Source organism: Amblyomma americanum, chromosome 3, assembly GCF_052857255.1.
Source record: "Amblyomma americanum isolate KBUSLIRL-KWMA chromosome 3, ASM5285725v1, whole genome shotgun sequence".
Taxonomy (NCBI): Eukaryota; Metazoa; Arthropoda; class Arachnida; order Ixodida; family Ixodidae; genus Amblyomma; species Amblyomma americanum.
In genome coordinates this window covers 197,027,489-197,042,163 of record NC_135499.1, presented here as the reverse complement: position 1 = coordinate 197,042,163, position 14,675 = coordinate 197,027,489, and the positions used below count along the sequence as shown (strand labels likewise).

The 14,675-nt window shown below is 43.8% G+C and overlaps 2 protein-coding genes across 4 annotated transcripts in view; one reads left to right on the top strand and one right to left on the bottom strand.

Moving 5' to 3' along the window:
- Window positions 1-1,993: 1,993 nt before the first annotated feature.
- On the bottom strand, window positions 1,994-5,285 carry LOC144124338 (cullin-3-B-like). The gene is made up of 3 exons (XM_077656972.1): window positions 5,169-5,285; window positions 2,843-2,949; window positions 1,994-2,704 (listed from the first exon to the last, which is right to left on the bottom strand). The coding sequence occupies exons 1-3, from the start codon at window positions 5,283-5,285 to the stop codon at window positions 2,680-2,682; spliced, it is 249 nt and encodes an 82-aa protein (XP_077513098.1). The 3' UTR covers window positions 1,994-2,679.
- A 1,757-nt stretch (window positions 5,286-7,042) lies between these two features.
- LOC144125808 (acyl-coenzyme A thioesterase 9, mitochondrial-like) overlaps window positions 7,043-14,675 on the top strand; it is a 33,563-nt gene continuing 25,930 nt past the window's right edge. The window contains exons 1-3 of one of the 3 annotated variants that reach the window (XM_077659517.1): window positions 7,043-7,399; window positions 7,868-7,986; window positions 12,500-12,542. In XM_077659517.1, the coding sequence (XP_077515643.1) occupies window positions 7,335-7,399; window positions 7,868-7,986; window positions 12,500-12,542 (227 nt within the window). In that variant the 5' untranslated portion in view covers window positions 7,043-7,334. Of the gene's footprint in view, window positions 7,400-7,687; window positions 7,785-7,867; window positions 7,987-10,873; window positions 10,961-12,499; window positions 12,543-14,675 lie in introns of those variants that run through there. The other 2 variants (XM_077659518.1, XM_077659519.1) reach the window with 2 other exon arrangements.

Genomic DNA, 14,675 nt, shown 5'->3' with positions numbered 1-14,675 from the left:
GGAAACCACATGGGCGCAATCGCAGACTTGCAGAGAATATCAGCCTCACCTTTTACGAGGCTTTGAATTTCATTTGTTTGATCAAGTTTCGGTTTCCCTTGCAGTTTTAATTAACGAGGCTTCACTGTACACATTACATGGCGGCCCTGGCATCGGCGGCGAGTGCGAATGTGAAAATCGAGCAGTCAGCTGTGGTGCGATCGAAATTTCAGGCACTCTTATACACAGGCTTTATGGGCCATGTCGCGATGCTGCAAAAAGTCTGGAAAATCAGCGGTCTGAACTTTCAGTCGTCGACTGTATTACCTAAACAGCTCTATTCACCACACATCCACACAAGAAAGAAAATCCTTTACTGAGACAATTTATGTGCATTACAGAATGCTATGTACAACAGTAAATGAAGCAATAAAAAAGGCACCCCCTCCCTTTCCACCCCAGGAGGCTTGAACCGGAAAAAGGCTCGTGGGGCAATACACTGTTTGCGGCAGTGCATAGTCCGAAAAATGTGTTTCCAATATTAGAGAGACCAAAAATGATGCAAGCTAGATTTCTGTACATTAGGTAGTGTACAGCACAGGAACAAAATGTACACTCTTGTGACAAACCTTTCAGATAAAATGGCATTGACCATTTAATAATCACATGCACACCTGGTACTGACAAATGCAAAATTGCTCAACAATGCTTCTTTGGTGCCTAGGCTTTCACCTAAACCCATTCACTCTTTTCAACTACCAGTTGCATTTACATTTTACTAGGCAATGTGGCAGGGACATGTAGAATTTATCATACAGACAGATGCCAGAATAGTTGTTGCTGTTCACAACAATAAAGCATCCTCTCCTTGCAATCCAAAACTCTCGCACTACCACAGGCTGATCAAAAACTAGTACCATGGCTAAAAACACTTTTTCGCATCACTAACAGCAAAAGGAACACCTGTACCTCAATTTTCTTGAACAGCACTGCTCGGACACTGCCCAAATGTAAAATGAAGACAAAATAAATAGCTTACACGAGCTAATGCAAAGGGATCCATTCTCGCATGCTAATGGAACACAAGAAAAGCGCAATTATCCATGCACACAGACACACATGCAAACAGACAAAAACCATGTGTCCAATTATGCACAGCCTGTACAAATTAGTGCCCCATGTTTAATCTTGGGTTAGTAGTGCCTCTACAAATGTGGCCATTGGTGGAGTAAGCAGAGACTGATCTTGATGGTGACAAGGAACAGATGTTGCAAGCCTTTCACTGTCTATCCATGCCTGGCGGAACAACCAAGCTTCATCCCTGTCAAAGCTTCTGCTATGCTGCCCTCTCAAATAATTTGTCCCACTACTCAGACAAGAAACATGAAAATTTAAACCAGTATGAACATCTCTACACAGCTAAGTTTTTGAGGAAGAGAGTTGTGGATATCTTTTATTTGTTTATTTATTTACATACCTACAGCGCCCTTGCGGGCATTAGTATAGGGGGGAAAAGAAAAAACAATATGAGTGCACAGATGGTACATAATACAAATTCAGCTGCAAATTGAAAGGCAGGAAACAAGCAGTGAAAAATAAAACGATGCGTTTACACGTAGTCTTGATATTTGCCTCACTTAATCACACTGCAACATGGTAAGTTGAAAAAACTGGCATGGGAAGTTAAAAGCAATGCTAAAACCCATTAAAAAAGAATATTTTTCAGATCCTGGATAAAAGACGAAGGGGTCCCGGAAACAATTTCTCCAGGCAAACCATTCCACTCATGTATTGTCTTAGGGAAGAAGCTGTTCTTAAATAAGTTTATCCGGCAAGCATATTCACGCACTTTTTGGGAATGGTCCATTCGTGCAGATACATGTTTGTTTCTTTAGATATCTATCTTTATCGATGCCTGTTCTAGAGTAAAAGATATAAAATAGCGACAAGCGCACGTATTTTCTTCTGGTTTAAGCAGCGGCCACCCCAGGTTTTTGGAAAGATAGATCTTTTCGAAAAGTCATAATTACCTGACACAAAGCGAGCAGCTCGTGCCTGCACGCGTTCAAGTTTTGCAATGTTGCACTGGGTTGACGGATCCCAAGTACTCCAAGTGTACTCAAGAATGGAACGCACATTTGACAGAAATAATGTGTCCTTTAGCTTAGTTGGTGCCTGATTAAAGTTTCGTCTGAGGAAATTTAACATTCGACTAGACTTCAGAGTTATGTATATGAGCATTCCATGACAAATTGGCAGAGAATACAACCCCCAAATATTTGTATTCGCTTGCAACCGACAGGCAAGTTCCATCCATGGCATAATTGGTAAGCATTAGTTGTTTTATAGATGTAAACCTTACGAGATTGCATGTGTATAAATTAAGGGACATCTTCCAGGACTGCACCACAAGAACACGGAGTCCAGGATATTCTGTTAATGTTGAGCTATCCCCCTTATCCACAGCTATTCCCCCCCCCCCCCCCCCTTTTTTTTGGTCTGAAATAAAATGCAAAAAAGAAAATTTTTCTTGCCCCTGCGGCGGCCAAGGGAGAGAGTGGGCAGTAAGAGGTACAGCTTCCGGTCCTTTAGTTCTAGTTGTGCAGTTAGGGACACTGCCATTCTACTCCAATGAATAACAGCACGCGTGCAGTCACAAGCACTCATGCCATCTTGCAACAGGGTGCAGCACTTCAGATTTCACGCCACAAAGGTGTACACCTTCCTGCAAACAAATAATAAAACTGTCAGTTTATCGCAGTAAAGGGGTGAATAAAGAACATTACACGTGCAAGCTGCACACTACCATTCCAAATACATACACACGCACAACTGAAAAAATAGCGCACGCAAGGCTTGTTACCTGTCTTCCACAGTCCTGGCTAGGTACTCCCTCTCTATAAGGCCTTCGATCCTCTTCTTGATCACTACAGGGCTGGGATAAAACCTGGACCACAGCTGGCTGGTGACCTGGTGCAAAGGAAGTTGGAGTGCTTTATTAAAACACTTGGGAAAAGCAGCCTGGCTCCACATAAAAAGACTCACTACAGTTGTGGACCAATTTTTTGGACTCTGGCGAAAATACTTTTGATTAAAGAAAATCAGTTTACTGATAAAAACCAGTTGTAAAATCATGAATTTCGCCACTTCCCATGTTACGATTACGAGATTAGCTTGTATTTGAATTGGAGCCATACTTTCATGTCCACACTGCGCCTGTCCGCACTTCATTGATGCTGAAATGCATGACGTGACCGTGGATCATGCCATGAACCAATTCCACACTGGTGCGCCACAACGCGACCCTCGCGGCCCAATGCATGGGACGAAGGCATAGAGTGCATACAAAACACTGCCATACTATATCCCAGATCACCCCGCCCGGCCACGGGCAGCAGTTGTGTTTAAGCCGCACGGATGCGGCCATTCTGTCATTATCAACAATTGCACGCACGCCCAGGATTGCGCACCTTTCAAAAGCACCTCAATAGGGATGAAGAGCATGCTACTAACTCGAGAGGCAACAATGAGATCCAGGATGGCATCTTCCACAGCAACGGTGATAGTGAACATTTGGTTATTAATGGCAGCGGTGTTTGCTCGTGTCTACGTTAGATCGCGAGATCAAATTTTTGAAACCTTTGGACTCCGCAGAGTCCAAAATATCGAAGCTCGAAAATCAGTCTGCTTCCATACAAGTGGCGCCATCTTAAAGGGGCTTGCAAAATGTGCACCAAAATTACACACCAATAAATGCCCCAATGTTGTCCTCCTGCACACAGCAATAATATGCATGGAAGGGGAAAGCAAGTTTTTTGATGCAGTACGATAGTGTCTCAAACACTTGACGCCTCTCAGATCCACCTTGTGTACTGGTAACACCTGGCAGGTGGAAGCATGACAGCCGATGTGCACTTGTCATATAACACGATGCTAATTATCGCCAAATTAAAGGTTCACAGGATACTTACATCTAGTTTTTGGTTTTAAGATCTGACACCTGGGTTTTTCGCAACTCAATGTCCAGCAGCAAAAGACGCTTTTTATTCCCATGAAATTGGTAGTTCCAAGCTGGAATGTTTTCTATTTTCGCAACACTCCGCTTCAAGTTCATGACATTGGTGATGACAACATCTGAGTGTTGTCAGTTTTCATTTAATTTCCCAATTTTAGTTCTGTTTTTGTCTTCCTTGTTCTATAAAAATGCATATTGGTAGTGACACAAATGTTATCTCTAGCTTCAGGTGCACAGTCTTCCAGTTTCTACTCTATGCAATAAAAAATCCCACCTGTCATCGCTGCAGCATACTAATGAAAATAGCTGGTGGCATCTACACACGTTACATTTTTCACGTTGGCAGTTGCCACATCTAGTGGCGAAGCTGAGCCATAGCTTGGCTGCATGCCAATGACGTTCCATGCTGTATTCCATGCTGAAAACGAGAATTCCCTCAGCGAGACCCAAAAATGTCAATTTCAGTCCCTTTTTTCCTGCAGCAGCTCGAAACTCTGGTAATCTGGAAAATGTGCGAATAAGATCCTAAAATTTTCCTCAAACTCCATAAAAATTTCTTTTTTACCAAATTTTACTCCTAAAATTCCTAAAAAAAGAAAAATTCCACTAATGGACCATCACTGCTGCATGCTTGCATTTCGTATACTTTGTGGCTCAGGCTAGCCATAGCAACCAGTCACCCCTGAAGAAGGAGCCGATGCGGCTCCAAAATGTTGGGTTTCGAATTAAAAAAGTTTTGGTTGGAGATGTGTTACAGTTTACTACAAGTTATCAAACCGAATCAGACAGGCAATTCTGTCGAGATGTTTAGTTTTCAGGCTTGTGCTAGCATTCAATTGCTAGAAGACTGATTAAAAACTGTTCTCCTGCCTAATAACACAGTAATAAGCCCGGAATCTAAGCCAAGTCAAATTCATCCTCAATGTACCATGAGTGTCCTTCAATCACATAAAGATACCCTAAATTAGTGTCTAAAAGTTTAGCTCTCATTCCCATCAGAACACACAGCCCGGAAAGCTCACACTTTGCGCTACCGGTGCGCTCTTATTGTCAGCCTTTGTTTTGCTATGTCTGGCCGCAATACTAAAACTTGTGCCAATCACGAGTTCCTTTTCCTAGGCATTCTTGAATAATATGCCCACAGTACTTGCAAAATTGGAAGTGAGTGGCTCACCTCTGTTACAAGGACGTTGCGCGACAGCTTCTTCCGTGCCTTCTTTATCCTCACAATGGCAGCCTCATTTGTGCAGCCATGATTAAGTAAAGCAAGCAAAGGTGACAATTCCTGCATTAGGCCCTTAAAAAAATAAATAAAAAGAAAATTAGCCACAGTGCCCCCGCCCCCCCCAAAACATCTCCGCACAACGGTGCAAAGTTGCGCGGAAGCAATCTAGTCTGGAACCTACTGCACTTGCTGCCCGCACATCGCTGGCACCGTGATCTCTAGTCGTGCTGTTCGGAATCCATTGATAACATTAAAAATTTTTTTTTTTTTCAGAGGCAATGAAGATGGAGAAACATAATACATTCACAACTATTTTGCTAGTGGCTATCATAGAAATACATTTTTTTCCATCTCGGTGTGTTTGTGTATTGTTAAATTTACTGCTACTTTTATATAGACTTACACATTATATTGAACTCTTAAGAGTTTTTTTTTTGTGTGTGTGGGTTCGGTATTGGCGAGTCCGACAGTTCTGGAATTGGGACTATGGTGGAAATGTGGTGGAATAGGGGCACACAAGGAAATATTATACTGAGGTCATACAAGTGCTGCATAAACGAAGCTAAAACTGGCCATAAGCTAATTATGGTGCAATCTGAGAAGGTTAGCAGGAAACGAGTTTCACCGTGCATCCTATTATAGATATTATACTTTCTCGCACTAACTCAGTCATTGCCACCAGTATCTGGCAATTTTTTTTTGTGGCAACTTAATAAAAGAAAACATCTCATAATCAAAGTTTTCAAAAGTAGGTTATAACATGCAAATTCAATGACAGTCTCAAAAACGGAAGCTCCAATCTACAGTCACATAAGAGTGTGTCTTACAACAATCACAAATCAGGAGAGACTGCATGATAACAGCAAAAACCGTTAAAGGATATTCATGTTTCCGGTCTTCATCCACCTTGCTCCTGGTTTCGTTCCTCTCTGGCTCACTCTCACCTTTAGCAGCAACTGCACAGCAAAACGAAAGGAAGGGGAGAAGTAAAAAAGCTATGATGGGTGACAATATGGAAAGACAGCAAGATGCTCATCTGCAACAAGTTGCAGATGCAGGGAACAAGTTGAGATCCAAGCTACTTGGAGGACAAGTAAAGCCCAATTTCCCTAATGTAACCTAATATGAGAAGAATGCAGAGAGCGCCATTGAAAGTAAAATGTCAGTGGAAAGGAAACTTCAGCCCTATATTCTCAGCAGCCCCATATAAGTTGGAGCAGAAGTGTGTTCTCTGGGTGTACAGGCACGGACATAAGTAAACAGAGCACTCCATTCCGTTTTAATTCAATCTCGCATTTCCTATGGGACTTCAGGAAAGATCATTTGTTCATGAGAAAACGAACTATCGTCTACTACTAGCCTGCACATACCACAGCTGCCAGTCTCAACTAGGAAGCGAGTGAAAAATGTTAGGAGGCAATCACCTGCTCCGTTTACTTTTGGCCGCGCCTGTACGTACATCCAGAAAACACGCTTCTGCTCCAACTTATATACCCCATTTATGAGGCTCTCATGCTGGGACCAGTGGCACTTGCCCACTGAGCGCAGTTATATAAGTTAATTTTGACCGCAGTGGTGATGGAGATGATGAATACACTTTAGTAGGTTAAGCTGCTGATAGTTCTTATTATAAGAGCCAAATTATTATAAAAACCCTAGCGATATATCTGTGTGCCAGGCCAACCTCTCTGCTTCCCTTTCATAAGTTATGCTCTCTATGCCAGTCGAAACTTTTTCAGGGTCAGGGTCCCTTTAAATTTCGCGCGCTTAAATTTGTAGATGGCGGGTGGTGCTAAATAACATGCGTTGTTGTTGACAACCTGGTGCGAAATAGTCTCGCGCCATGCTTTCGGGCTCTGTGCGCTGTCACGCCGCCGACCAAATCCCAAACCGTCTCATTCGTTAGCGAAAGTCTAGCGAAAGGACTCTGCGAGGCGTCCACCTTCAGTACACCTTCCTCGTGTCCAACCGTGCAACCGTGCAATCGTGCAACCGGGTGCAACCTGGAAAATGCGAATGCGGAAATTGTGATGTCATGCAATTGTGCGATCGAGGCGCTTGCGCAAACCACCAAACGTCGCGTGCTCGCGTTATTCTAACCGATGTACTCGAAATATGTTAAAGAAAAGACGAAGACGTTACGTAGATGCCCTTTTGACGAACGTAATGGTTTTCAGCAGGTGAGCTTTGGTCGCGCGCATTCAGTGTACAACATTATTCCCTTAGAACTGAAAGTCGAATTTCGCTTTCTCTTGGTTGAGAGATCAGTCAGCACTGCTTTCTGTTATTTTTTTCATTCTGCGTACGTGACACCTTTACTGGGCTGATAATGTATTGAACACGCAGACAGCGAGTCTTATGCATATTAAAATTAGATAACATTCAAGTTTAATTGGGCATGCGTCGGTGTCTGCGACTACCAATAAACTTTATTACTAGTACTATCTGCAGCGATAGCGAGGTTTAAAACAAGTACGGCCGCGTAAGGTCCTCTATGTGTCTTATCGCTTGATATTTGGATTGTCCCATGAAGCAAATATGAATTAAGCGTACGTTATCATAACCGTAAGACTGACAGTTGCTTTTGTCTGATATAAGACGTGCGATATCAGTCTGTGTAGCAATGGAGTCTTATTTCGTTGTTTCAGGGCGTTAGCTGCCTTGCTGCAGCACACTAGTCGCCACAGGCTGACAAGCATTTCGATCTGCCCCGTGAGGACCATCATAAGTTTTAATGAGCCGCTTCGTCCAAAGACAATGCCAGAAGGTATGATCACCATCTGTGTGTGTACTTCCTTTTCTTGAAGGTGTGACTGTTGCTAGGAGCTTCTACGGCTCGGAGGCATAATCATGCAATGTGAGCACAACTACACACAGTATTCTGGCAGGCAGACTTAATTTCCACTCCCTTATGAGACCACGGAGTTTCATAAGGCTGATATATGCATTTTAACACATTGATATAAGTTTATGACCTTTATGATGAGTGTGCACAATGAAATTTGTGCTCCAGTTATTTCATCATTCTCATGGTCCTGTGCACTCCACTGACACATGCAGCTGCAGTGTGTGGTCATGGGTACAGGTATCTGTAGAAGTTCTGGGACAACAGAAGCCATGGAAAAGCCTAATTTCGTGGCAGTCGAAGTATGCGTCTATGATCTGAACAGTGTACTTTGCGCTTCCCTTGCTTGACCTGTGCAATGCGTCGCCATGTTGCATGTCGCCATGTCGCCATTGTCATGTTGCACCTCGAGGCAGTGAAGAAATTCAGGTGTTCTGCAACTTTCATGTTCAGCAGACTTCTGAGGTGGCACCAGTTATTATCATCTGTCAGTCTCGTTTAGGCAACAGACCTTGAGTCATCTTGATTTTGGTAAGTGGTAGCAGATGCTTATGGTGAAAGAACCCTGGTAAAATAAAACCACACTGGTCGTTTCACCTCCTGTTTCGAAAAATCTTGAATGAGGTGTCACTGTACGTGTATGATGAGCAACATGGCCACAGTATATTTTTTTTCATGTGGCACGTGACATGCAAGTGAAATTGCATTGATTCCTGCAAACATGTTCAAAGGCTCTGTCTTCTGCTGTGCAAGCGATTGCAAACAATTTTTTTGTTACCTCAGATATAACGTCAGCAACTAGCAAGAGCCAATGGGGCCAGTTACATATTCTGTCTTAAACTACGTATGAACACATTGCGAATTGTAAAGATGCTTGCATAGATTGGATGACATGTGTGGCATGTAATGCCGTGCTCTGTCCACTTGGGATGCAGTGTTTCTGATGAGTATGAAAATTGACTGAACACATTAGCAGCCTTTGGCAGCTTAGAGAGTCTCATCAATCATACATCATTCACTACACTTATATATTTGTGACTATTAACACACTGCTGCCTCTGCGTAATTTCTTGCTTTACCTATAAAAGTGAATTGCTGAGATGTCAACACTGTACCAGATTGCCATCGTGCGATGCCAAGAAAGAAATTGCGAGGGAGAAGAGAGATATGGGTCCTCCACTAGCTCTCGGCGCTATCAGCAGAAAGGGTCACACAGCAGTTTGTGTGACCAGGATGTACTAACAATTGATTAAAATCACAATTCCTGGTGTACTAGATTTGTTAAGGGATAACATAATACGAGGTGTGACACAAAAGAAACGAGACTAAGTGTGTAGCTTGAAAAAAGAGTGGAGTTGGCAACAACTGTTTTGCTGACATCAACCCACACACCTCCTCTATTCATGCAGCCAGTTTCGAGGGAACTGATCACACCATTTAGGAGTTCTGCGTCGTTGATTGAACACGTGCAACTGCATTCTTGCGGAAAAATGTCTGATGTAAAAACAGAACAGCGAATCAACATCAAGTTTCTTGTGAAACTTAATAAATTAGCCACGTAAGCATTTCAAATGTTAACCGAGGCTTATGGGGATGAAACTTTGTCTCATGCACGTATGTTTGAATGGCATAAGTGGTTTTCAGGGGGAAGGGACAGTGTGGAAGACGATGAACATGCCGGGCACCCAAGGTCAGCGATTACAGACCAAAACATTGCCAAAGTTCGTGATGTGATCAGTGGTGACTAAAGATTAAGTGTTTGTGCAGTGGCGGAGTTGGTTAACTTGGATAGGAAATCTGTTCGACGCATTTTAACAAATGAATTATACATGAGGAAGATTTGTGCGAAGAATGTTCCAAAAGTTCGGTCCGATGACCAAAGACAGTGCCTTAAAGACGTTTGTGTGGACATGTTAGAACGCAGTGCAAATGAGCCAAACTTGTTGGAATCTGTTGTAACATGTGATGAGACATGGATTTTTACCTATGACACAGAAAGTAAGTGCCAGTCAATGCAGTGGAAGTCTCCAGGATCCCCAAGACCCAAAAAAGCACATATGTCAGAATTTATAATTATAATTGGTTTTGGGGGGAAAGGAAATGGCGCAGTATCTGTCTCATATATCGTTGGACACCTGAACCGCGCCGTAAGGGAAGGGTAAAGGAGGGAGTGAAAGAAGAAAGGAAGAGAGAGGTGCCGTAGTGGAGGGCTCCGGAATAATTTCGACCACCTGGGAATCTTTAGCGTGCACTGACATCGCACAGCACACGGGCGCCTTAGCGTTTTTCCTCCATGAAAACACAGCCGCCGCGGTCGGGTTCGAACCCGGGAACTCCGGATCAGTAGTCGAGCGCCCTAACCACTGAGCCACCGCGGCAGGGCACATATGTCAAAATCAAAATTCAAAACAATGTTAATTGTCTTCTTCGCCATTTATGGAATTGTAATGATTGAGTGGACTCCCAGTGGTCAGACTGTTAATCAACACTACTACATTGAAGTACTAAAAAGATTTCGTGAAAAAATTTGGAAAAAAAAGGTCACAGTTGTGGAGTGATGGATGGCTGTTGCACCAGAACAATGCACCCGCTCATACGGCCCTATCTGTCAAGCAGTTTCTGACCAGCAAAAGCATTACTGTGATGGGGCATCCACCTTATTCACCTGATTTGGCCCCATGTGACTTTTTTGTATTTCCTAAAGTTAAATCTTGCATAAAGGGAACCCATTTTACCTCAGTTGAAGAGGTTCAGGCAAAAATAGAGAATCTCCTGAAGGGCTCTCCAAAAACCTCGTTCCAGAACTGTTAGCAGCAATGGTAGCACCGAATGCAGAAGTGTGTGAATGCTGAAGGCGACTACTTTGAAGGTGATAATGTCACAGAGAACTGATTCTGTAAGTACAATAATTTATTGGACCAGTCTCGTTTTTTTGTGTCACACCTCGTATGTCTTCAATTCTTTGTTGAGAATACAAACATGAAATAGCCATGTTCTGTATAGAAGGCATCATGAACATCACAATCGGTTCTGTAGTCCAATGTTCTATGCAGGAATTTTAAAATAAGGCATGAAGATGTGTCCACCCAGTTCTAAAGGTGTGAAAAACAGGCTTTCATTACAACAAGAGGCAAAGGTACCTGCACAGAATCTGGTGCCTTAAAATGTGTGAACCATGCCAGAAAACCAACCACTCAGGCAACATGCCATCTGTGAGGCTGATGCCAAGCTCCCCTCGTCCTGATATAGTCCACAACAATACTTGGTGTAGATGCACTCTGCATTCTTTAAAAAACTGAGTCATTTTACAAAATTCTGGCTGCACTGTTAGCAAAAACACATGGTAAAACCATCAGCTGCTCATTCCAAAAAATGCCTGACCAACATTGCTGACACTAGTAATTAGCAAAATTATTGTGTAGGTTTACATTATTATTAGGGTTGGACTTCTCGGTTGAAACAAAAAAAATCTATAAAAGTACACTGAAATGAATTTTTGAGTTTGTTTTTTAACTCAAAAAGGTCGGTACTCTTGACATGCATGCTACAGCTAACTGGCTATCGAGTTGGAGTCACACTCAGTAAAGGAGATAGATAATAATGTGTGGAAGTCAGGGGCATGGTGAGGCGGTTTATTGTTTTATTATGTAGGATAGTGCATTTTCAGGTATGGTTCCTCAGGTATGGTACCTTGCACACCTCCACAGACTGAGAGGCTCAACCTCATCGCCAAACGCCATATGTTAACATCGCCCGGTTCACTATTATCGCACACTTAGGGCACTTAATTGGTTAAGCTCTTTTCTCTATTGCATGTAAGGATGTTTGAAAACATGCATATGCGGCACGAAAGCGTGTCGTTTTCTGGTTACCATGACAATTCTGAATTTCCTTGCTGTCAGCACGCAGACCACATGGTTTCCTACACTCTTGTTGAACAGCCCAGTGATAACACGACAGAACCCATCATTTACAAATGAACTTCCATTTGCATTTTGTTCTGTGGTTCTGTCATTTAACTGCGATTACTTTTTTATTTGCAAAAACATATCTTTTGCAGTTAAGCAGTGCTATGAGTACCTAGTAATTAATGACCATTAGTGCATTAATTACAAGTAGATCGACTCAGGCTCACTCAGCTAAATTGCTCAGGCTGACAAAAAAGCCAAGATATACTCCAAATGACTTTTTGCCCTACAGGAATACCATATTATATCCCTGAAAAAAAAAAAAAAAAACTAATCCATCTTACAGAAGTAATATTCACCAAGGGAAAAAAAAAAATGGGAATGGCATTCTGAAATAATGAAGAAAATCACCTAAATTAAAAAAAATAAAAGCTGAAAACTGCAACCCCTATTTAGCATGTTAATTAACATACTGCAACCATAGAAGCTCTTATTGTCTGAAGTTTCCTTTTATTTCTCTTTTTCAGTGATGGAAGCACTAAACAGTTATGTGGGAAATGTTGCTGATGTGTAAGTAGGATTGAGTTCATCACATGTACAAATAAGGGTACCTGTCCCTTTGCATGACTGTGATACTTATGAGCTCAGCTTGCACGCTTTTGCTGTGTTTCTTCCAGAAATACTGATGCAACTCTTAGCAGGCATGTCACAGTCCAGACTATACCATGATGCTTATAAATACATCACATATCTGCAATTTCTCTGCCTTTGGAGTGGGCTTGTTGCAAAAGCCTGATCTTGACCTGCTGCTGCAGACATCCTTGCTCCTTATGTGTAACCTTCCTGTTCTAGCTTAGCAAACAGCCACAAACAGCGACAATTTATGAGATATATCACTTGCACTTCTGTCATGTTTTATTTAATTCATGGATTGGAAATTGGAAACAGTTGGCTAGTCATTGCCATTCAGGAGATGGGAAAGGAAGATTCTGTAACCTAGATAGCAAAGCACTTTTATTAAGCATGATGTGGGTGTCATAGTGTGATACGTATTTAATGTGCATGTCATAGTGTTCATGCTGAACCTTAAACAAATGGTCATTTTGAAAAAGTATATTGTAAGGGAAGACTTCAAGGGAGACGTTTATTCCAGCCCGCTGGCAAAGACGTGCTCCCAGCGAACAGCGCCAAGCGATCACGATGGGAATGTACAGTGCATGAAAAGAGGATGAAGTCGCAGCCAGAGAGGTGAAGACGACGAAAGCGCATAAAGTGCTCACACTAACTACCCGCGCGGTCAGAAACGACCAGCCTGGCCGCGATTAGTCCGATGCAAAGCGCCGAATGAAAGGCTTCAGACGGGAAACGTGGACAATTTCAGTCCTGCGGTAACGGCGGTCCGGGGGAGGATCAACAGGTGTGACGCGGTAGTTCACTGGTGAAGTTTGGTTGAGCACCAAGTAGGGACCAATGAAACGAGGCTGAAACTTGTCACGAAGACCAGGCGTCCGCAGAGGGGTAGAAAGCAAGACTTCGTCTCCAGGGTTGAACGACACAACGCGGTGCGTCATGTCGTAGTGACTCCTGCAATCCTCCTGGCAGGCGTGAGTGTTCAGGCGAGCAAGGTGGTGGCATCGGGCCACGCGGGAGAGAAATTGTTCGGGGAGAGACGGTGAGGAGCTCGCAGGCGTCGAGAAGAAAGAGGCGTCGAGAAGGTTAGTGGGAGAACGGCCGTACACGAGGAAAAACAGGGAGTAACCAGTGGTTCGTTGCAACGCGGAATTGTAGGCAAAAGTGAAAAAAGGAAGGACTGCGTCCCAATTCCGGTGGTCAGGTTCGACGTACATAGCAATCAAGTCTGAGAGGGTGCGATGGAACCGCTCTGTAAGACCATTGGTCTGGGGATGGTAGCTGGACGTCATCTTGTGAAGTGTAGAAGAAGCTTGCTGCAGAACTTCGGCAACAACAGTCGAAAGGAACGTCCGGCCGCGGTCACTGAGACGCACCTGAGGGGCGCCATGGCGGAGCATGATGGATTGGAGAAAGAAGGAGGCAACTTCGGGCGCCGAGCCATCAGGCAAGGCTGCGGTCTCGGCGTAACGTGTGAGATGGTCAATGGCAGTGACTATCCATCGATTACCTCGTGTAGTGCGAGGAAGCGGGCCATACAAGTCGATGCCGACGACGGCGAACGGCGTGGCAGGGCATGGTAGGAGCTGCAGATGTCCAGCGGCAGGTGAAGTCGCCCGTTTTCGGCGCTGGCAGAGCGGGCAAGATGCGACGTATTTAGCGACGCTGGAGGAAAGGCCAGGCCAGAAGAAACGGCTCTTGACGCGGTCATACGTTTTGTGAAAACCTAAGTGACCGGCTGTTGCGTCATCATGGAGGGCCTCCATATTACGGGAGCGAAGTGTACGTGGCACCACGGGAACCTAGCGGGTCCCATCAGGGCAGTAAACGTAGCGGCAGAGCACATCATTTTCGAGTTTGAACTGGCCAAGCTGCCGACGCAACCGAGCGGTAGGAGAGTAGGAAGCTCCCGTGAGATGGTCAATTAGGGAGCGGCAATACGCATCGTTGCGTTGGTTCGATGCAAGGTCGTTTAAATCGTCAGATGCGATGCAGGGGAGTGCGGCGAGGTGCTGAATAGCTTGCAACGATGAGGAGGCGCTGTGAGATGTGGAAGGTGGAGTTGAAGACAGA

Excerpts from the sequence above, each read along its gene's own strand:
- LOC144124338 (XM_077656972.1), bottom strand. The coding sequence starts at position 5,285 with ATGCAGGAATTGTCACCTTTGCTTGCTTTACTTAATCATGGCTGCACA. Across the intron at positions 2,950-5,168 it reads GCAACGTCCTTGTAACAGAG|GTCACCAGCCAGCTGTGGTC; the intron begins GTGAGCCACTCA and ends CCTTTGCACCAG. Across the intron at positions 2,705-2,842 it reads GCCAGGACTGTGGAAGACAG|GAAGGTGTACACCTTTGTGG; the intron begins GTAACAAGCCTT and ends ATTTGTTTGCAG.